This window comes from Lepus europaeus, chromosome Y, assembly GCF_033115175.1.
Source record: "Lepus europaeus isolate LE1 chromosome Y, mLepTim1.pri, whole genome shotgun sequence".
Lineage (NCBI taxonomy): Eukaryota > Metazoa > Chordata > Mammalia > Lagomorpha > Leporidae > Lepus > Lepus europaeus.
In genome coordinates this window covers 7,780,763-7,803,414 of record NC_084851.1, presented here as the reverse complement: position 1 = coordinate 7,803,414, position 22,652 = coordinate 7,780,763, and the positions used below count along the sequence as shown (strand labels likewise).

At 40.8% G+C, this 22,652-nt stretch overlaps 1 protein-coding gene across 1 annotated transcript; it reads right to left on the bottom strand.

Moving 5' to 3' along the window:
- Positions 1-596: 596 nt before the first annotated feature.
- LOC133754064 (acyl-protein thioesterase 1-like) lies at positions 597-1,268 on the bottom strand. The gene has a single exon (XM_062184667.1). It carries the CDS (start codon positions 1,266-1,268, stop codon positions 597-599), a length of 672 nt encoding a protein of 223 aa, XP_062040651.1.
- Positions 1,269-22,652: the final 21,384 nt, after the last annotated feature.

Genomic DNA, 22,652 nt, shown 5'->3' with positions numbered 1-22,652 from the left:
ATTTAACCTAGTGAGCCACGGTGCCAGCTACCAATAACAATCTTGAATGTAAGTGGAATAAATTCTCCAAATAAAAGATGGACTGGCTGAATGGATTAAAAACAAAGACCAATATACATGCTGCATACAAGAAACACTTCAGATCAACAAAGCTACGCACAGACTGAAAGTGATAGAATGGAGAAAATTATTCTATGCTAATGGAAATTAAAAAGATGAGCAGGAGTTCCTAGACTAGTATCAGATAAAATAGACTTTTTTTCAGGATTAAGTTTTATTTCACATTGATAGAAACTGTGGAAAACTTTTACATTTTCCCACATTACAGCACAATATTGCAACAGAATATTTCTTGCCATAAATAAGATTTTGATGACTTACATAATGAAACAATACATCTTATTCTTCAAGGCAAAGCAAAAATGACTCAGAAAATGACTGCTCAAAATTTTTAAATCCAGAGATATACATGTCTTCATTGTCAACATTATTATTCTATAGTCCAGTAGTAAATTATTTTCATTACCAATTAGCACCCATTTATAAAGATACATCCTTGTGTATCTTGTTTGGTCTGTTGGAATACAGCAGAAAAATTAACATACTTCAGAAATATTAAGCATCCATTTTTTTTGCTGACAGGAACTGTGCCTCATGCATTCATAGGCCTTAAAGGTTACACTGGCCAAATTTAGCAATGTGTTTAGGTTTTGCATAGTAAGAGAACCAAATATTAGTGGAATTAAAGTGTCACAATCTCTATGGCACTGGAGAATAGAAATATCTCTGTTAGCACCACTGACAGGACCCTTTGGAAATGAAGCCCAAAGTGGAAGCCAGCAACTAAGTGCAGTGACACCCACCAGTTTCTGCTGTATGGTAACAGCAGTATATAAAAATAAAACTCCTCCCTGAGGAAATCCTTCCAAAATGATTCTGTTAGGACTGCCACTCATCACCTCTTGATCTATCAAAACCTTTACATTTTCTGCTGCCTGTTTAATTCCAGATTCATCCTCCTGTGAGTCTGGTGAAAGTCCAATATTATCAAACCAAGAAGGCATAGCCATGTTTATATTTAATGTAACAGGCATAATGGGTGCATGCAGGCTGATACATTTGGTATGTGAACTTGTGATACCTGCAAAGCCTTCTGCCCATCCATGCCCAGTATCTCCTAATCCATGAAGGAAAATTACCACAGTGGCAGCCTTCCAGGCACAAGGCACCATGGCTAACAGTGGAGCAGACATGGTGTTACCACACATACACAGACTAAGCCAACAGCATGTCGGAAGTGGAAGGGAGGAATAGTGTCAGGCCTCAGCCCAAGGGTCTGGCAGAAGTGAGTTGCCGGAGCCCTACTTGGAACATGCTCAGTCTTGTAGGCACTAAGAGAAAATAGACTTAGAAACCATCAGAGCCAGTGCTGTGGCATAGAGGGTAAGGCCACTGCCTGCAGTGCCGGCATCCTATATGGGTGGTGCTTTATGTCCCAGCTGCTCCATTTCTGATCCAGCTCTCTGCTATGTCCTGGGAAAGAGGCAGAAGATGGCCCAAGTCCTTGGGCTCCTGCACTGATGTGGGAGACCCAGAAGAAGCTCCTGGCTCCTGGCTTTGGATTGGAGCAACTCCAGCCATTGCAGCCAATGGGGAGTGAACCAGCAGATGGAAGACCTCTCTCTCCACCTCTCCTTCTCTCTCAGTGTAACTCTTATTTTCAAATAAATAAATAAATCTTTAAACAAAAAAGAAACTGTCAAAAGAGACAAGGTCACTATGTAATAATGCAAAAAAATCGATGAAATGAAGAAATAGTGTTTTGAAAAATAAATAAAATTGATACATCCTTGGTTTAACTAAACAAAAAAGGGAGAAGACCCAAATTAACAAAATCAGAGATGAAAAAGAGCTGTTGGGACCAGTGGTTGCACAGCAAATAAAGCCACCATCTGAAGGGCCAGCATTCTATAGAGGCACTGGTTTGAGACCCAGATGCTCTACGTATGATCCAGCTCTTTGCTGTGGCCTGGGAAAGCAGTAGAAGGTGGCCCAAGAACTTGGGCCCCTCCATCTGCGTGAGAGTCTCATAAGAATCTCCTGGGATCTGGCTTCAGATCAGCACAACTCTAGACAATGCAGCCAATTGGGGAGTGAACAGGCAGATGGAAGACCTTGCTCTTTCTCTGCTGCTCCTTCTTTCTCTGTGTAATTCTGAATTTCAAATAAATAAAAATTCTTCAAAAGAAAGAAATGTAACAACAGAGACCACAGAAATCAAAAGAATCATCAGGAATTACTGCAAGCAGCTATTGGAAAGATTGGAAAATCTACAAGAAATACATAGATTTCTAGAAGCATACAATCTATCAAAATTGATTTATGAAGACACAGAAAACTTAAATAGGCCTATAAGCAAGATGGAGATTGAATCAGTAATAAAGACCCTCACAAGAAAGAAAAGCCCAGGACCAGATGGCTTCACTGTTAAATTCCACAAGACTTTGGGGCCTGCGCTGTGGTGTAGCGGGTTAACACCCTGGCCTGAAGCGCTGGCATCCCATTTGGGCGCCAGTTCAAGTCCTGGTTGCCCACTTCCAATCCAGATCTCTGCTGTGGCCTGGGAAAGCAGTAGACAGTGGTCCAAGTCCTTGGGCCCTGCACCTGCATGGGAGGCCTAGAGGAGGCTCCTGGCTCCTGGCTTCAGATTGGCATAGCTCCAGCCATTGCGGCCAACTGGGGAGTGAACCATTGGGTGGAACTCTCTCTGCCTCTCCTCCCTCTGTGTAACTCTGACTTTCAAATAAAAATAAATAAATCTTTAAAAAAAATTCCACAATACTTTTAAAGAAGAACTAATTCTAATTGTAATTCTAATTCTGAAACTTTCACAACAATTGAAAGGGAGGGAAGCCTATGCCCTAAAAGTAAAAACATAGTGAAGAAGCAACCGACAGAAAGAGAAAATATTTGTGAACTATGAAACTGATAAATAATTAATATTCAGAATCTATAAAGAGCTCAAAATTTCAACAACAAGAAAACAAAACAATACAGTTAAGAAATGGGTAAAGGGCATGAACCGGCATTTTTTTCAAAGGATGAAATGTAACAAATGAAAAAATGCTCAGAAGTAGTAGCTATCAGGGAAATTTAAATAAAACCACATTAGGTACTTCCTCACCCAGTTACAATGGTAATCATCCAAAAATCAGAGAAATAATAAACACCGGTGAGGATTTAGGGAAAACATTACCTTAATACACTCTTGGTGATAATGTAAATGAGCACAATCATTATGGAAGATGATAGGTAGATTACTCAGAAATCTGAAAATAGATTTACCATATGACCCAGTCATGCATCTCCTGGGAATTACCCAAATGAAATGAAATCACCCTATGAAAGAACCCTCATGTTCATTGCATATCAATTCACAGATAGCTAACATATAGAATCAACACAGATGTCCATCAATTTATGACTCAGTAAAGAAAATGTTGGGGCTAGAGCTATGCTGTAGCAGGCTAAGCTGGCATCTGCAGTGCTGGCATCCATATTGGCATCCATTCTAGTTCTTGATGTTCCCTTCAGATCTAGATCCTTGCTAATGCACATGGGAAAATAATGGAAAATGTCTGTGTTTTTGGGCTCCAGAACTCATGTGGGAGACTTGGAAGAAGCCCCTGGCTCCAGTCTGGCCCAGCCTTGACTGCTGTGGCCATTTGAGGAGTGAAACAACAGAAAGAATCTCTCTCTCTCCCTCCCTCTCTCTCTCTGTCTCTCTCTCTCTCTCTCCCCTCCTCTCTCTCTCTCTGTCTTTCCCTTACCTATATAATTCAGACTTTCAGATAAATAAATAAATCTTCAAAAAAGATTTTTAGTTTATATGCATAATTGGATACTACCCAGTCTTAAAAATTAATGAAATCCTGTCTTTTGGAAAGAAATGGATGTAACTGGAAACAATTATGCTTAATGAAATCAGCCAGTATCCCAAAGACAAATATTATGTTTTCTCTGATATATGGTAGTCTTTATAAAGCACAAAAGATGTGTAGGGGCCGGCGCCGTGGCTCAACAGGCTAATCCTCCGCCTTGCGGCGCCGGCACACCGGGTTCTAGTCCCGGTCGGGGCACCGATCCTGTCCCGGTTGCCCCTCTTCCAGGCCAGCTCTCTGCTGTGGCCAGGGAGTGCAGTGGAGGATGGCCCAAGTGTTTGGGCTCTGCACCCCATGGGAGACCAGGAGAAGCACCTGGCTCCTGCCATCAGAACAGCGCGGTGCGCCGGCCGCAGCGCGCTACCGTGGCGGCCATTAGAGGGTGAACCAACGGCAAAGGAAGACCTTTCTCTCTGTCTCTCTCTCTCACTGTCCACTCTGCCTGTCAAAAAAAAAAAAAAAAAAAAAAAAAAAAAAGATGTGTAGGAATGAAATGGACATCTTGTGATTTGATGTTTTTAGCCCTTGTTTATACTTCTGTGAAACTGTGATCTTGATCTTTCTACCTTTAACTTATTATTGTTAGTGGGGCATTAAATCTGTGATTATGTAATGGACTAAAATTAAGCTTTTGCAAAGATTAAAGAAAAAAGAAGGGGAGGAGGAACATTGGTTGATGGGGAGAAGGAAGGTAGTGAAATACAGTTATCTCACTAGAATTTTGCCTCAGAAATATGTTAAATCAGGCTGGCGCCATGGCTCACTAGGTTAATCTCTGCCTGCGGCTCTGGCAAAATGAGTTCTAGTCCTGGTTGGGGTGTCGGATTCTGTCCTGGTCATTCCTCTTCCAGTCCAGCTATCTGCTGTGGCCAGGAAGGCAATGGAGGATGGCCCAGGTCCTTCGGCCCTGTGCCCACCTAGGGGACCAGGAGGAAGCACCTGGCTCTTGGCTTCAGATCGGTGCAGTGTGCCAGCTGCAACATGCCAGCCGTAGTGGCCTCTTGGGGGGTGAACCAATGGAAGGAAGACCTTTCTCTCTGTCTCTTTCTCTCTCTCTCATTGTCTAACTCTGCCTGTCAAAAAAGAGAAATATATTAAATCTGTTCTTTTGGGGCTGGTGCTGTTGCATAGTGGGTTAATGCCCTGGTCTGAAGTGCCAGCATCCCATGTGGGTGCCAGTTCAAGACCCGGCTGCTCCACTTCTGATCCAGCTCTCTGCTATGGCCCAGGGTAGCAGTGGAAGATGGCCCATGTCCTTGGGCCCCTGCACTCACATGGGAGACCTGGAAGAAGCTCCTGGCTCCTGGCTTCAGATCGGCACAGCTCCAGCCATTGCGGCCATTTGGGAGTGAACATTCGGATGGAAGACCTCTCTCTCTCTCTCTCTCTGCCTCTTCTCTTTCTTTGTAAGTCTGACTTTCAAATAAAAAAAATCTAAAAAATGTTCTTTTTATATTAATAAAAATTAAAAAGAACTGAAAAATATTTTAGAATAATGAAGAGAAAAACTTTTTTAAACTTTTATTTAATGAATATAAATTTCCAAAGTACAGCTTATGGGTTACAATGGCTCCCTCCCCCCATAACTTCCCTTCCACCTGCAGACCTCCCCTTTCCTGCTCCCTCTCCCCTTCCATGCACATCAAGATTCATTTTCAATTCTCTTTATATACAGAACATCAGTTTAGTATATATTAAAGTAAAGATTTCAACAGTTTGCCCTCACATAGCAACACCAAGTGAAAAATACTGTTGGAGTACTAGTTATAGCATTAAATCACAATGTACAGTATATTAAGGACAGAGATCCTACATGATATTTTTTTTAAGAATTGATTAATTTTCTATGAAATTTCCAATTTAACACCAAGTATTTTTTTTCATTTCCAATTATCTTTATATACAGAAGATCAATTCTGTATATACTAAGTAAAGATTTCATCAGTTTGCACCCACACAGAAACACAAGGTGTAAAAATAATGTTTCAGTACTAGTTATAGCATTTCTTCGCATTGGACAACACATTAAGGACAGATCCCACATGAGATGTAAGTACACAGTGACTCCTGTTGCTGACTTAACAATTTGACACTCCTGTTCATGGCGTCAGTAATCTCCCTAGGCTCTAATCATGAGTTGCCAGGGCTATGGAAACCTTTAGGGTTTGCTGACTTTGATCTTATTCCGATAGGGTCATAGTCAAAGTGGAAGTTCTCTCCTCCCTTCAGAGAAAGGTACCCCCTTCTTTGATGGCCCCATTCTTTCCGCTGGGATCTCACTCACAGAGATCTTTCATTTAGGTCTTCTTTTTTTTTTCAGAGTATCTTGACTTTCCATGCCTAAAATACTCTCATGGGCTCTTCAGCCAGATCCAAATGCCTTAAGGGCTGATTCTGAGGCCGGAGTGTTATTTAGGATATCTGCCTTTCTATAAGTCTGCTGTGTCTCCCACTTCCCATGTTGGATGGTTCTCTCCATTTTTGGTTCTATCAGTTAGTATTAGCAGACACTAGTCTTGTTTGTGTGATCCCTTTAACTCTTTGACCTACCAGTGTGCTCAATTGTGAACTGAAGATGATCACTTGGTATAGTGAGATGGCATTGGTACATTCCACCTTGATGGGATTGTATTGGAATCCCCTGGCACGTTTCTAATTCCACCATTTGGGGCAAGTCCGATTGAGCATGCCATGAAGGGAAAATTTTAAAATTATACTGAATACATAGAAAAAGACAAAAGAATGAGAAATCAAATTTGTCTTTCCATCATGTTTGTAAAGTGTAGAATCCCCTTGTAATCTTAAGTGGTTAGGATTAAAGTCTAGTGATTATTTACTATTGCATATGCTTGTGAGTCCCAGAAAGGAGACTTTCAACTTCTTTAGGCATTTTTGTGTTATCTGGTGGCAGAAGATAGCAAAGCTGAAGGTCTTCATCCACTCACCCATGTGTCAGTATCTATCCGTTAATTACTACCTAAGCTTCCAGTAAGTCAAAAAATTTTCAGAGTAGATAAAGAAGAGCTATATTCTTTTTAAAATTTATACTGCTCCACCAATTGTGGAAAACAAATGATAAATGACTGTGGCTGCACTTAGAGGGATAAGGCATAATGCCAGATCTGTAAGCCTCTAAACCCCATGTTCAAATACATTATGATCAATATTTTTTTCTTTGGGGAATTAAAAAAAGCATTTGTGACCTTCTCATTCTACTTAAACACCTTAAGCCTCAGTTTCTTTTCCTTTTTTATTTATTTGACTGAGTTAGACAGTGAGGGAGAGAGAGAGAAAGAGAGAGAGAGAGAGAGAGAGAGAGAGAGAGAGAGAGAGAGAGAGAGAGAGAGAAGTCTTCTGTTGGTTCACCCCCCAAATGGCTGCTATGGCCAGAGCTATGCCAATCTGAAGCCAGGATCCAGGTGTTTCTCCTGGTCTCCCATGTGGGGCAGGAGCCCAAGCAATTGGGCCATCCTCCACTGCCCTCCTGGGCCACAGCTGAGAGCTGAACTGGAAGAAGAGCAACTGGGACTAGAACCTGGCACCCATATGAGATACTGGCACTGCAGGCAGAGGATTAACCAAGTGAGCCACAGCACCGACCCTCTTTTTTCAAAACATAAAAAGGTTATAGTTTCTGCCTTACAGGGTCATTGTGAAAATTTAATGGTTGTATACCTGCCAAGTCCCTAGAACAAAATCGGCCCTTTGTTAAGGATTCAAAAATTATTAGCCATTATTTTTATTACCATAATTAATATTCATAGTCAATTAAATTATAGTAACTCCTCATAATCACAGACAGGGAGGTTTGAGGGATAAAAATTAAAGTCTTTGCCTATGCTGCAGTCTTGAAAAGTTTATCTGAATTTTTTCTTATAATAATTTGATGGTATTGAGTCATAGATTAAGGTATTTGATTCATTTTGAGAGGATTTTTGTGTAAGGTGGTGGTGGGGGACTAGTTTCATTCTTATGCATGTGGAGATCCAGTTTTACCAACACCATTTGATGAAGAGACTGATCTTGATCCAGGGATTGGGTTTAGCTCTTTTGTGAAAAATATGTTAGTTGTAGATGCATGGATTAACCTGGTGTTTCTATGTTGTTCCATTAGTCTACTCATATTTTTATTTTTTATTTTCTTATTTTTGACAGGCAGAGTGGACAGTGCGAGAGAGACAGAGAGAAAGGTCTTCCTTTGCCGTTGGTTCACCCTCCAATGGCCGCCGCGGTAGATGTGCTGCGGCCGGCGCACCACGCTGATCCGATGGCAGGAGCCAGGTGCTTCTCCTGGTCTCCCATGGGGTGCAGGGCCCGAGGACTTGGGCCATCCTCCACTGCACTCCCTGGCCACAGCAGAGAGCTGGCCTGGAAGAGGGGCAACCGGGACAGGATCGGTGCCCCGACCGGGACTAGAACCCGGTGTGCCGGTGCCACAAGGCGGAGGATTAGCCTAGTGAGCCACGGCGCCGGCTAGTCTACTCATATTTTTTTGCCAGTACCAGGTTGTTTCAATTATAACTGCCAGTAGTAGGTCTCAAAACCTGATTTCATAATGCCTCTAGCTTTGGTTTTATGTATAAGATTGCTTTAGCTATTCAGGGTCTGTAGTGTTTCCATATAACTTTAATATCATTTTTTGGGGGTCAGATAAGAATGTCCTTGCTATTTTGATTTGGATCTCATTGATACTGTAAATTGCTTTTGGTATAATGTACATTCTGATGATACTGATTTTTCCAATCCATGAACATGGAAGATGCTTCAATTTTTTGTGTTTTCTTCTATTTTTCATTATTTTTAAAAAATTACCAGTCATAGAATTCTCACCTCCCTGGTTAAATTTATTCCAAGGCATGTAAATATTTTTGTAACAACTGTGAATGGGAGTGATCTTAAGACTTCTTTCTCAGCCATGGCATTATTTTTGTATACAAAGGCTATTGATTTTTGTGTGCTAATTTTATATACTGCCACTTTCCCAAACTTTTTAATGAGTTCCAATAATCTCTTAGTGGAGTCTTTTGGTTCTCCTATATTTAGAATCATATCATCTGCAAATAGGGATAATTTGACTTCCTCCTTTCCAATTTTGTAATCCCTTTGATTTCTTTTTCTTCCTAATGGCATTGGCTAAAACTTCCAGGACTATATTGAACAGCAATCATGAGAGTGGGCATCCTTGTCTGGTTCTAGATCTTAGCAGGAGTGCTTCCATCTTTTCCCCATTCAGTAGGATGCTGGCTGTGGGTTTGTCATAAACTGCCTTAATTCTCTTGAGGAATGTTCCTTCTATACACAATTTGCTGAAGGTCTTCTTCATGAAATAATGTATTTTACCAAATGCTTTCACTGCCACTGTTGAGATAATCTTTTTTTGGTTCAATTTGTTAATGTGGTCAATCACATTTATTGATTTGTGAATGTGAACCATCCTTGCATATCAGCCTTTAGTTCCACTTGGTCCAGGTCCATTTTTCTGATGTGTTGTTGGATTTGATTTGTTAGTATTTTTTGAGGATTTTTGTGTCTATGTTCTTGAGGAATATAGGTCTGTAGTTCTCTGTTACACCTTTTTCTGGTTTAGGAAATAAGGTGATTCTGGCTTCATAGAAGGAGTTTGGGAGGATTCCCTCACTTTCAAATGTTTTGAATAGCTTGAGAAGAATTGGAAGTAGTTCTTTAAATGTCTAGTAGAATTTAGCAGTGAAGCCAACTGGTGCTGGACTTCTCTTCATTGTGAGGGTCTATATTATGACTCAAACTCAATCTTGGTTATTAGTCTGTCAGATTTTCTATGTCCTCATGACACAATTTTGGTAGATTGTATGTGCACAAGAATCTATCCAATTCTGCTGGATTTTCCAATTTGCTGGCATACCACTCATCACAATAATTCCTGATTATTCTTTTTATTTCTATGGTGTTTGTTGTTACACCTCCTTTTTCATTTCTGATTTCATTGATTTGTTTCTTATCCCTCTTTGTTTCAGTTATTTGGGCCAATGGTGTATCAATTTCCTTTAAAAAAAACCTATTCTTCATTTCCCATCCACAGAGAGAATAGAGATATTCCCAGAGCCTATGGGTGATCCTCCTTGGCATTTTTAGCATTAGAACCTGTAATATGTTGAGAGGCTGGGGGCATCTCACAATCCTGTGTGGGTGTTCAGCCCCCAGCCAGAATCAAAGTCTGTGAGGAATATGGATTTTTCCCTCTGGTAACATCCTGGGCTCACAGGTATATACAATTACTGCTGCATCCACTTCTGTTGTCAAAATGGCAACTTCCCCCACTGGGTGTCCTTGTTGGGGAATAGGGATAAAGAAATGTCCTTTGTCTTCACTGTGTTAGACGAGTACCCTGCTCCTATTAGGATCCCAGGATGGACTCAAAGACAATGTGGGCTGCCAGGCTCTTCCTCTGGCAATATCACAAGAGGCACAGGCTACTGCATGCAGCCTGCTCTCACCTCATTCTCCAAAGCTGGCAGTGTTCTGTTGCTCATGGCTGTGGGATCCTATATTGTGTCTGTGCTCATTGCTGTAACTTCTGCACTATGCCATAGTGTCACTCTTGCATCTGCAGAATTTCCACTGCAGTTTTGTATTCAAGTCCCCGAGGGATGCAATACCTCCATTTCTTCCTGCTATTTGCTCCTTGCCTAAAGCAGCATGTCGTTTCTCAATTCAGACAGCTTGGAATCCACCAAATTATGAGAACTGTACTTTTGCAATATCCCACAGTATTGTGCCTAAAACTTCCAGCATTCTGTGGGCATTTTAAATGGTAATATATAAAAACATTTTCAATAAGATTAATTTTTCATTGATAATATAAGGATAAACAAACAGAATAAATGTTTCCATACTTTATAGTTTTAGCATCTATTTAAGTCCCTCCATTTCCAAAATGGACATGGCTTTTCTCTGAGAACTTGTAAGAGGCACCACACAACTAGGAATTAAATATATAGAAAACCTAAACAGACCCATAACTGACACAGAAATTGAAATATTAATAAAGGCCCTCCCTACAAAGAAAAGCCCAGGGCCAGATGGATTCACTGCTGAGTTCTACCAGACATTTAGAGAAGAACTAACTCCAATTCTTCTCTAACTATTCAAAACAATCAAAAAAGAGGGAATCCTCCCAAATTCTTTCTATGAAGCCACCATCACCTTAATTCCTAAGCCAGAAAAAGATGCAGCATTGAAAGAGAGTTACAGACCAATATCCCTGATGAACATAGATGCAAAAATACTCAATAAAATTCTGGCCATTGGAATGCAACAACACATCAGAAAGATCATCCACCCAGACCAAGTGGGATTTATCCCTGGTATGCAGGGATGGTTCGACATTCACAAAACAATCAACGTAATACACTACATTAACAGACTGCAGAAGAAAAAAACATATGATTCTCTCAATAGACGCAGAGAAAGCATTTGATAAAATACAACACCCTTTCATGATGAAAACTCTAAGCAAGCTGGGTATGGAAGGAACGTTCCTCAATACAATCAAAGCAATATTTGAAAAAACCACGGCCAACATCCTATTGAATGGGGAAAAGTTGGAAGCATTTCCGCTGAGATCTGGTACCAGACAGGGATGCCCACTCTCACCACTGCTATTCAATATAGTTCTGGAAGTTTTAGCCAGAGATATTAGGCAAGAAAAAGAAATTAAAGGGATACAAACTGGGAAGGAAGAACCAAAATATCCCTCTTTGCAGATGATATGATTCTTTATTTAGGGGACCCAAAGAACTCTACTAAGAGACTACTGGAACTCATAGAAGAGTTTGGCAAGGTAGCAGAATATAAAATCAATTCACAAAAATCAACAGCCTTAGTATATACAGGCAATGCCACGGCTGAGGAAGAACTTCTAAAATCAATCCCATTCACAATAGCCTCAAAAACAATCAAATACCTTGGAATAAACTTAACCAAGGACATTAAAGATCTCTATGATGAAAACTACAAAACCTTAAAGAAAGAAATAGAAGAGGACACCAAAAAATGGAGAAATCTTCCATGCTCATGGATTGGAAGAATCAATATCATCAAAATGTCTATTCTCCCAAAAGCAATTTATACATTCAATGCAATACCAATCAAGATACCGAAGACCTTCTTCCCAGATCTGGAAAAAATGATGCTGAAATTCATATGGAGAACAGAAGACCTCGAATAGCCAAAGCTATCTTGTACAACAAAAACAAGCCAGAGGCATCACAATACCAGATTTCAGGACATACTACAGGGCAGTTGTTATCAAAACAGCATCGTACTGGTACAGAAACAGATGGATAGACCAATGGAACAGAATAGAAACACTAGAAATCAATCCAAACATCTACAGCCAACTTATATTTGATCAAACATCCAAAACAAATCCCTGGAATAAGGACATCCTATTCAATAAATGGTGCTGGGAAAATAGGATTTCCATGTGCAGAAGCTTGAAGCAAAACCCATACCTGTCACCTTACACAAAAATTCACTCAACATGGATTAAAGACTTACATCTATGACCTGAAACTATCAAATTATTAGAGAACATTGGAGAAAAACTGCACGATATAGACACAGGCAAAGACTTCTTGGAAAATACCCCAGCAGCACAGGCAGTCAAAATCAAAATTAACATTTGGGATTGCATCAAATTGAGAAGTTTCTGTACTTCAAAAGAAACAGTAAAGTGAAGAGGCAACCGACAGAATGGGAAAAAATATTCGCAAACTATACTACAGAGAAAGGGTTGATAACCAGAATCTACAAAGAAATAAGAAAATCCACAACAACAAAACAAACAACCCAATTAAGAAATGGGCCAAGGGGACATACAATATGTACGCCCATATAACATAGCATTATAGACCAATATCAAAATCCAAAATATCTGGTTGAACTAAGATTCCTTAAAATCATGACATAACATAGACCAAATTTGATCATTGTTACAAGGTGATTATTCAAGTCTTTGAAAATAAGCACATAGTTAAATAACCCATAGCTCTTAATAAAAATTCAGCTGTTTTTGAACAATTAGAATTAACAGACATCAAGAGAACATAATAGATTACTTTAACACAATGCTCTAATAGTGCATCAGAGTTTAATTCTATGTCAAAGAGAAATTGAGCTTCCTGTGATCTTTTGCTGTGAGGTTTCCTTCCTTTACCTTCTTTCATATTGGTGACCATGTTTCTGTGTTTCTGTGTGTAACACATCTTTAAGCATCCTTTGCAGGGCAGGATGAGTGGCAACAAATTCTTTCAGTTTCTGTTTGCTAGGAAAAGTCTTAATTTCACCTTCATTCACAAATGAGAGCTTTGCAGGATATAATATTCTGGGCTAGCAGTTTTTCTCTCTTAGTACCTGGGCTATGTCTCGCCATTCCCTTCTAGCTTGTAGGGTTTCTGATGAGAAGTCTGCTGTGAGTCTAATTGGAGATCCTCTGAGAGTAATCTGACGATTCTCTCTTGCAACTTTTAGAATCTTTTCTTTATGTTTCACTGTGGTGAGTTTGATTATGACGTGTCGTGGTGAGGATCTCTTTTGGTAATGTTTATTAAGGGTTCTATAAGCTTCCTGTACTAAGATGCCTCTGTCCTCCCAACCTGGGAAATTTTCTGCTAGTATCTCACTGAAAATGCCTTCTAATCCTTTCTCCATCTCCATGCCTTCAGGAACTCCTAGAACCCGAATGTTAGATTTTTTAATAGTATCCTGTAGATTCCCGACAATATTTTTTAGATTTCTAATTTCTTCTTCTTTTCTTTGGTTTGCCTGTTTCCTTTCCTGTTCTCTGTCTTCTAAGTCTGATATTCTCTCTTCTGCTTCGCCCATTCTGTTTTTAAGGCTGTCTAATGTGTTTGTCATTTGATCTATTGAATTCTTCATTTCATTATGATTTCTCATCACAATCACCATTTCTTGTTCCACTAGTTGTTTCATTTCATTTTGATTCCTCCTTAATATTTCACTTTCACGAGAGAGATTTTCTATCTTGTCTTTTAAGGATTTCTGTAGTTCAAGAATTTGTTTTTGAGAACTTCTTAGTGTTCTTATCAATTTTTTGAGATCTGCTTCTTGCATTTCTTCTATCTCATCATCTTCATAATCTTGAGTTGGGGTGTCTTTTTCATTTGGGGGCGACATAGTGTCTTCCTTGTTCTTGTTACCTCGGTTTTTGCATTTGTTGTATGGCATGTTGGAGATATTTGGTTTCTTCACTGTGGTGTTTTTTTTTTTTTCTTGTTATACTATGACTCTAGATTAAGTGGACTGTCTGCTTTTGGTGGAGCCTTAGAGGCTTGAGATGGGTGTGGACATAGCTAGATTCACATCGCCATCAGCGAAGTATACAGTAAGTAGAAAAAAAAACCTCCCTTTCAGACCAAAGGGAAAGAAAGTTTTAAAGTGAGAATATAATTTTCCTCATGGGCATTGTCTACCTTAGAAAAACTACTACAGAACATGCCTGTGACTATAGACTTGTAGTTCAGGCCACCGAAGATTAGAGATGGGACATGGGCACTCCCTTGACTTGCATCCTCTGGTCTGCTTTAACACAAACCAGGAGGAAAAGAAAGCTAGGCATCAGAAGCAATGGGTGGCAGGCCTATTAATGGCTGATCTGTACAGTGATCTGCCCTCAAGGAGACCCAACAGGCCAGTCCACTGCAGTGGCTTTCCATGTGGTAAGCCTGGGCTTCAGCAGAAGTCAGCTTGTGAAGAGCCCTGGCAGCTCTGCCAAGAGTTGGATCACTGGAAATGGACCTGCCCTGGAGTCGAAGGATGCCCAGGTCAGAGCCACAGATCTTATTGGCTCCAAGCTGAAAAGCCCTTCACTCAGCCCAGCTTCCAAAGTGACCACTGCAGCTGAGGGTATGGTCAAGTAGGGTCAGCAACATTGCAGGCAGAACTGTAAATTTCTTGTTAGAGATGCCACCTGCCTTTACCTGGCCAGCTCTCCTCCCATGCCAGCCAAGTAATGAAAGTCAACAGAGTGCCTTCCCCTAGGAGGTTCACACCTCCCCTTAGGATATACTCCATGTGAAGAGATAGATAGGTCTGGGCCTCTTAACTTACAAGGCCTAAAGTCCACCAGATTATTATCAAGCCCCTTCTGTCAGGTTCTATTTGCCTCTCAATCAGAAAACTTACTTGTAGCTTAGACAGCACCTTTCTTAGCTCCTCTAATAATGACTCTGTCCTTTGTTCTAGGCCCTGTCTAGTGCACTTGGGCCTCATTCCTTTGTAATCATAACCTCTACTCTACCACCAATGGCTCTACTCCCAACCTGTGTGTACTGATGGTCCTCTTCCCCACTTAATGCTGTATAATTGTTCAGACCTGGTAAATGCCGCTCTTAGGATCATTGGTTACTATCCTCATCCTGTCTTTTATGACCTTGTCTAAATATGATCAGAGTCGGGGAACTTGGAAGGCTTCCATAGCCTTGGCAACTCATGACGACAGCCTAGGGTGGTTACTGGTACCATAAACTAGAGTGTCAATTTGTTGGGTCTACAACAGGAGCCACTGTGCGCTTGCTCCTGATGTGGGATCTCTGTCCTTAATGTACTGTACATTTTGATTTAATGCTATAACTAGTACACAAACAGTATGTTTCACATTTGTGTTCCTATGTGGGTGCAAACTGTTGAAATCTTTACTTAATGTATACTAAATTGATCTTCTGTATATAAAGAGAATTGAAAATGAATCTTGATGTGAATGGAAGGGGAGAGGGAGCGGGAGAGGGGAGGGTTGCGGGTGGGAGGGAAATTATGGGAAGGGGAAGCCATTGTAATCCATAAGCTGTACACTGGAAATTTATATTCATTAAATAAAAGTAAAAAAAAAAGGAAAAAAAAAGAAATGGGTCAAGGACCTCAAGAGACATTTTTTGAAAGTGGAAATCCAAATGGCCAACAGACACATAAAAAATGTTCAAGATCACTAGCAATCAGAGAATTGCAAATCAAAACCACAATGAGGTTCCATCTCACCCCGGTGAGAATGGCTCACATAAAGAAATCTACCAACAGCAGATGCTGGAGAGGATGTGGGGAAAAAGGGACACTAACCCACTGTTGGTGGGAATGCAAACTGGGTAAGCCACTATGGAAGTCAGTCTGGAGATTCCTCAGAAATCTGAACATAACCCTACCATACAACCCAGCCATCCCACTCCTTGGAATTTACCCAAAGGAAATTAATTTGGCTAATAAAAAAGCCATCTGCACATTAATGTTTATTGCAGCTCAATTCACAATAGCTAAGACCTGGAACCAACACAAATGCCCATCAACAGTAGACTGGATAAAGAAATTATGGGACATGTACTCCATAGAATACTATACAGCAGTAAGAAACAATGAAACCCAGTCATTTGCAACAAGATGGAAGAATCTGGAAAACGTCATGCTGAGTGAATTAAGCCAGTCCCAAAGAGACAAATATCATTTGTTTTCCCTGATCGGCGACAACTGAGCACCAAAGGGGAAACCTGTTGAAGTGAAATGGACACTATAAGCAACAATGACCTGATCAGCTCTTGTCCTGACTTTTGATGTACAATGTAATACTTTATCCTTTTTAGCATTTTGTTGTTGTTGTTCTAATAGTAGTGGTTGAACTTTGTAATTAACACACAATTATTCTTAAGTGTTTAAATTTTAACTGAAAATTGATCCCTGTTAAATCTAAGAGTGGAAAAAGAGAGGGAGGAGATGTACAATTTGGGACATGCTCAATCAGACTTGCCCCAAATGATGGAGTTAGAAATGTGCCAGGGGATTCCAATACAATCCCATCAAAGTGGCATGTACCAATGCCATCTCACTAGTCCAAGTGATCAATTTCAGTTCACAATTGATGACTCTGATAGGTCTAAGAGTCAAAGGGATCACACAAACAAGTCAAGTGTCTGCTAATACTAACTGATAGAATCAAGAAGGGAGAGAAAGATCCAACATGGGAAGTGGGATACACAGCAGACTCATAGAATGGCAGATGTCCTAAACACTCTGGCCTCAGAATCAACCCTCAAGGCATTCGGATCTGGCTGAAGAGCCCATGAGAGTATTGTAGGCATGGAAAGCCAAGATACCATGAAGAAAAAAAAAACAAAAAAAAAAACGAAGAAGACCTAACTGAGGTTGATCCTCCTCTGACCTATACCTACATTTCAGACATTTATATACTGCATTAATAATTTATAAAAGCATTTCTGGAAATAAAGTTATCTATTTTCTACTTTAATAATAAATGCAAATATTTTATTTATTTGTAACTCTTATTGACAAATGCAAACTGTGAAACAGTACCCTGTGTGTTTAGAGTGTCAGCTCTGCATTGGGAGAGCTCTAACACTTGGCAGCCATGAGATATTTCAGTGATTCAGCTGGGCAGATGGAAGTCATTCAGGGCACACCATAAGTACATACTGTTTATGTTTTAGATTTCTCAACAACTAGACATGCTTTTATAACTTATTAATGTACGCAGAAATCTATATTTTATGAAGCCCCTTTATTTATGTTTTTATTTCATGATCATGTTGAAGGCCTTATAGGATCCGAAAGTTACAACTAATATGCTTGCTTCCCTTCAGAAATATCTGCAATGTAAAGGAGCTCAAATATTCTCAAAATGAAAATATCTCATAAAATGATTTTGCCATCTCAAGAACATTATGTATCACTAGACAGGCCTATTTTTAATAAGAAAGAATACTCCCTACTTCTCTGAAGATGTCTTTCACTATACAAATCAGGCTCCACTGTGGAAACACCACTGTTGAGGTTTTGAAGGTTAAAGAGCTAGAGGCAGAGGCGGCTGGGGGGCTCCCAGAACTGTAACCAGGCCGCCATCCCTCCTCTCTTCCTCTCTCCCATCACCTCTTGTCTTGAAGATAACTTTTTCACTCCAAAGAAGTGGCAAGGGCAGTAGCCATCAGTGCTTCACTCCCTCTCAGCTCTCTCACCTGTGAGGGAGCCCAGGGCAAGTCCCAGCCACCCGGGTGCAACCCCAGGCATCCCTTTTACACCTGGGCCACCCTCATGATAGGTGGGATTGCCACCACCGAGTCCATCATCTCCATGTTCCTCACACCCAAGAAGCTCATGAGCAAGTGATAGCTGCAGACCTTCAGTCAGAGGCTGCAGAAGACATGGGCAGAGCATTACACACTCCACTGGCTCTCAGAGAAGCTGTACAAGGGATCAGGTTATCATCATATTCCTGTGGACATCAACCAGAAACTGGACCCTCTGATTGCACTGAGCAGTCTGGAGCTATTGAGGCTTCTCCTTGAACACTAACTTGCACTCTAGGTTGACCCCATGAAGTGTCCTTCAGAGTCAGACAGGATAGCTCCACCAGAGTGCTGTAGGAAGTCTCGCCAGTAGGAAGCAGTGCTCAGAACAGCAACAAGGTGTAGATGGTAAACAGAAGAATCTGCTCAAAGGAGGGTTCTCTTAAGTAGAAAAAAAAAAACACTTCCAAAAACTGCAATATGATGACTATCAGACTAAGATTTAGACTATGGAAAGATGTCTTATAATGCATGGATAACTTTCATTTTTGCTTTGGGTGAGTTCTTCTTGATGATGCATTATGGAACTTAAAACATGTGAAGGACCCTTATTGGGGGGAGGGACAAGAAACTAGGCCTGGGCAAATATCAGGGGCTTCTTAAGAGGTTAGATGTTCCCCAGAGTCTAGCGGGCAGGACATTCTCTGGGAAGGAAAAGTCAATCCCCTTCAGAGAACCTCTAGGCACGCCCAGAGCAGAACTGCCCCTCCCCTCCAGGAAACCTCTGGGTGCACCCAGAGCAGAGCTGCCCCTCCCCTTCGGAGAGTCTCTAGGCACACACTTATGATGTCACTGCGACCGGCCAATCCTGTAACACCTCAGCACTCTCCCTCAGCATTCTCTGGTATGCTAATTATCCCTCCGAACCAGCCAATCCTGTGCCACCTCTGCATTTTCCACCAGCACTCTCCACCAGCATTCTTCGCCAGCATTCTCCCATATGCTAATGGTCCCTCTGAACTGACCAATCCTACACATGCGCATTAGGAATATACTAATTCATTGCCTATATAACTTGTGTGAAACTGCCACTCAGGGCTCCTCACTACCTGAGGTGGGGGCCCGTTTGCACAAACGTTCAATAAAAACCTTGTGCTTTTTGCATCAACTGGTCTGGAGTCTGGATCTTTGGGCGTCCTCCCGAGCAAGTGGGCATCTCTGCAACTGAGAGGTCCAACACATGTTACAGCTGTGAAGATTTTGCACAAAATAGAATGGTAAAATAATTTTTAAGTGTCAAAAGCCATGGTTTGTACAGTCCCTTTCAATGACTTAGTAGCTTTGAGACCAAGTAAATGATCATTTTATTTCCTAGGGAGTGAAGTCCTATATTTCAGTTTCTCCCAGGCATTATACCTAAAGTTTTATATCAGTCACTTTAATGAAAATCAGTGTTTCAATGAATCTTTCTCTGCAGTATATCTTGCAGATAAGTTTTCACTATTAATGCTTGAAAATTATCATTAGCTTTTGGTAGCTCAATAGGAAGGATAAATATCTTTAAAATGGTAGTACTGGAAATTTTATGACAAGACTTTTACCTAGCACTTAAATATCTATAAATGTATATAAAGACAGACCAATAAGCATCACCCGGGGAAATGGTCAGCTATTGTATGCTGGTTTTTATGGCCTTGAAATTAGCAAATGACCAGAATCTTCCATGGCAGCAGGCTTAAAAAAAAAAAAAGGCTCTTGAGAAAATACCAGGCACCAGCCAGCTATCTGTATATTTGTTAGTTTGTAGTTTTCTAAGTCTGAGTAAATAACTTAATTTTAGGGAGTGGAGGTCTGGTTTGTAACTCTCCTTGGACTTAATTATGTAAAAGTCTTTTCCACAAATCACCATCTATTTCCTTAACTTTGTTAGTTTTATTGGGTAAATTAGAAACTGGTGTAAATTTGTACAGATTGTGGCAAAGTTGTACAGATTTCTATATTTTGGATTTTGGATGAGGAATTTTTATTCTCACTATAATAAATAGTTTCTTATGGTGGCATTGAAAATAAATGCTTTAGCCGGCGCCGCGGCTCACTAGGCTAATCCTCCACCTTGCGGCACTGGCACACCGGGTTCTAGTCCCGGTCGGGGCACCGATCCTGTCCCAGTTGCCCCTCTTCCAGGCCAGCTCTCTGCTGTGGCCAGGGAGTGCAGTGGAGGATGGCCCAAGTGCTTGGGCCCTGCACCCCATAGGAGACCAGGATAAGCACCTGGCTCCTGCCATCGGATCAGCGCGGTGCGCTGGCCGCAGCGCACCTACCGCGGTGGCCATTGGAGGGTGAACCAACGGCAAAAGGAAGACCTTTCTCTCTGTCTCTCTCTCTTCACTGTCCACTCTGCCTGTAAAAAAATAAAATAAAAAAAAAGAAAATAAATGCTTTAGAAAATGTCAGGAAACATATGACTCTGTGTGTGTTTTGAATATGTCATTTTCTAAAATGAATTGGTAGATGATAAATATGCTGTGATTTATTAAAGTCAGATATTCTAAGATTCAATTCTGCTAGGGTTTTATTTAAATAATTTTATTTAACAAGTTTACTTAAATATTCTTAGAGGCCAACATCATCATATGATGAATTAAGTCACTGCTTGTGATGCCAGTATCTCACATCAGAGCATTGGTTCAAGTCCCAGTTGCTTTACTTCTGATCCACTTTGGCTAATGTTCCTGGGAAGTGTTTTGAGTCATGGAGGGGAGGGCGGTTAACTGAGTAAGCTCCCTGTGTGCTTTTACTCAGCTTAGCACAGAAATGAAAACCTGGGAAACAATTTGCAAATAAGATGCAAAAGCTTTATTTTGTTTGCAAAGCAACAGTAAAGCATCTAGTCCAACAGGAGACCAGATGGAATACCAGAGCAGGACAATGGCTTTCAGGAAGTGCCCAGGGTTTTTATGGCATTACTGCATTTTAATTGGGTCAATCTATAGGGGTGCCCATTGGACAGGGGCTTCATATACTCTATGTTGATTGAACTGGGGCCACCCATGGAGATAGTGGGAGTCTCCTGAAGTCAGCCAGATTCCCCTTGGGGGCTCAGGCCCCTCCAGTACTAGCTCTGGGTAGAGGACTGAAGTTGTGGTTAGAACTACAGGCTCACACATACTGAACAGGAGGTTATTATGGGGGAGATGCCAGCAGGAGAAAACAAGCTTTCCAGCCACAGCTTGCAGCCTGCTTGCACAGCATTTGAAACCTGATTGTGCCAGAAATTCTTTCTGTCTGAGAGGCTCACAGGCACTTAGCCCTGTTCCCCAATATCCTCAGGAAGGCAGCAAATTATGGCCAAAGTACTTGGCCCCCAGCCACCCTCACTGAAGACTCAGATGGAGTCTCTGGATACTAGTTCAGCCTGGCCCAGTCTCGGATGTTGGGAGAATTTGGGAAATGAACCACTAGAGGGAAAATCTGTCTCTCTACCTTTCAGAAAAATATATATGTTTAAAAAATAAATATTTGATTTTTAATATTTTTCACTGGAAATTTTGTGTTTTTTTTAAGATTTTATTAATTTATGTGAGAGGTAGAGTTACAGACAGTGAGAGGGAGAGACAGAGAGAAAGGTCTTCCTTCCATTGGTTCATTCTCCAAATGGCTGCAAGGGCTGGAGCTGCACTGATCCAAAACCAAGAACCAGGTGCTTCTTCTTGGTCTCTCATGTGAGTACAGGGGTCCAAAGACTTGGGCCATCTTCTACTGCTTTCCCAGGACATAGAAAAAAGCTAGATTGGAAGAGGAGTAGCCAAGACTAGAACCAGTGCCCATATGGGATGCCGGCACCACAGGCAGAGGATTAACCTATTGCACCATGGCACCAGCCCCCTAGAATATTCTGAGCCTTATTTCATTTGCTATACCTTCAACATTCTTTGAGTTAGCCATTGAATGTGAAATGAGCTGTTGTATAATGGTAACACTGAAGACTTGGCAGCAGAACACTCTGGAACTTATAAGTGTCTGTGATAAATAGACAACAAGGACTAACACCTTGTTAGTGACTACTGCTGTCCCTTGCCCTGTCCTGGATGACATCAAGGGTGACCACAGGTTTCTGTGATGGGTTGACACACTGTGATCCCAGTCATCAGAATAACTGGTGTGTTAACATTACTTCTCATGAGCAACTAAGAGCAGGTGATAAAATTAACAAGAACTTTTTGGGGATGTGAGAAAAATAGGAGCACACACACATATGCACAACCTCAGATAGGCACATCTGTACATACAACAGAAAAGGAGCCCAAAGCTGCTGCATAGTCCTGCATTAAGTTAGGGATACTTGTGTTGCTTCCATCATACTAGAACTAAAAACACTCCAGGTCTTAGAAACCCAAATAAATTGATGATAGACCTCTTAGAGTTGGAAGGGTTTTACTGTCAGCACATTTATAAGGCCTTCTCTGATTACTATTTTCTGTTTCTCACAATTTTTCCCAAGACATTTGCCTGTAGAGATAATTCCATTTAGAATATGTCCTCTGCCTTTAAGTGTGTTTTGTTTATGGCCCTGCAAAAGCACTCATAATATGGATGAAAACTGATTCATTTCCTAAACTCTGGATTATTTATAGCTACCACTGAATAG

Coding starts and splice junctions, on each gene's coding strand:
- LOC133754064 (XM_062184667.1), bottom strand. CDS start 1,268: ATGTGTGGTAACACCATGTCTGCTCCACTGTTAGCCATGGTGCCTTGT.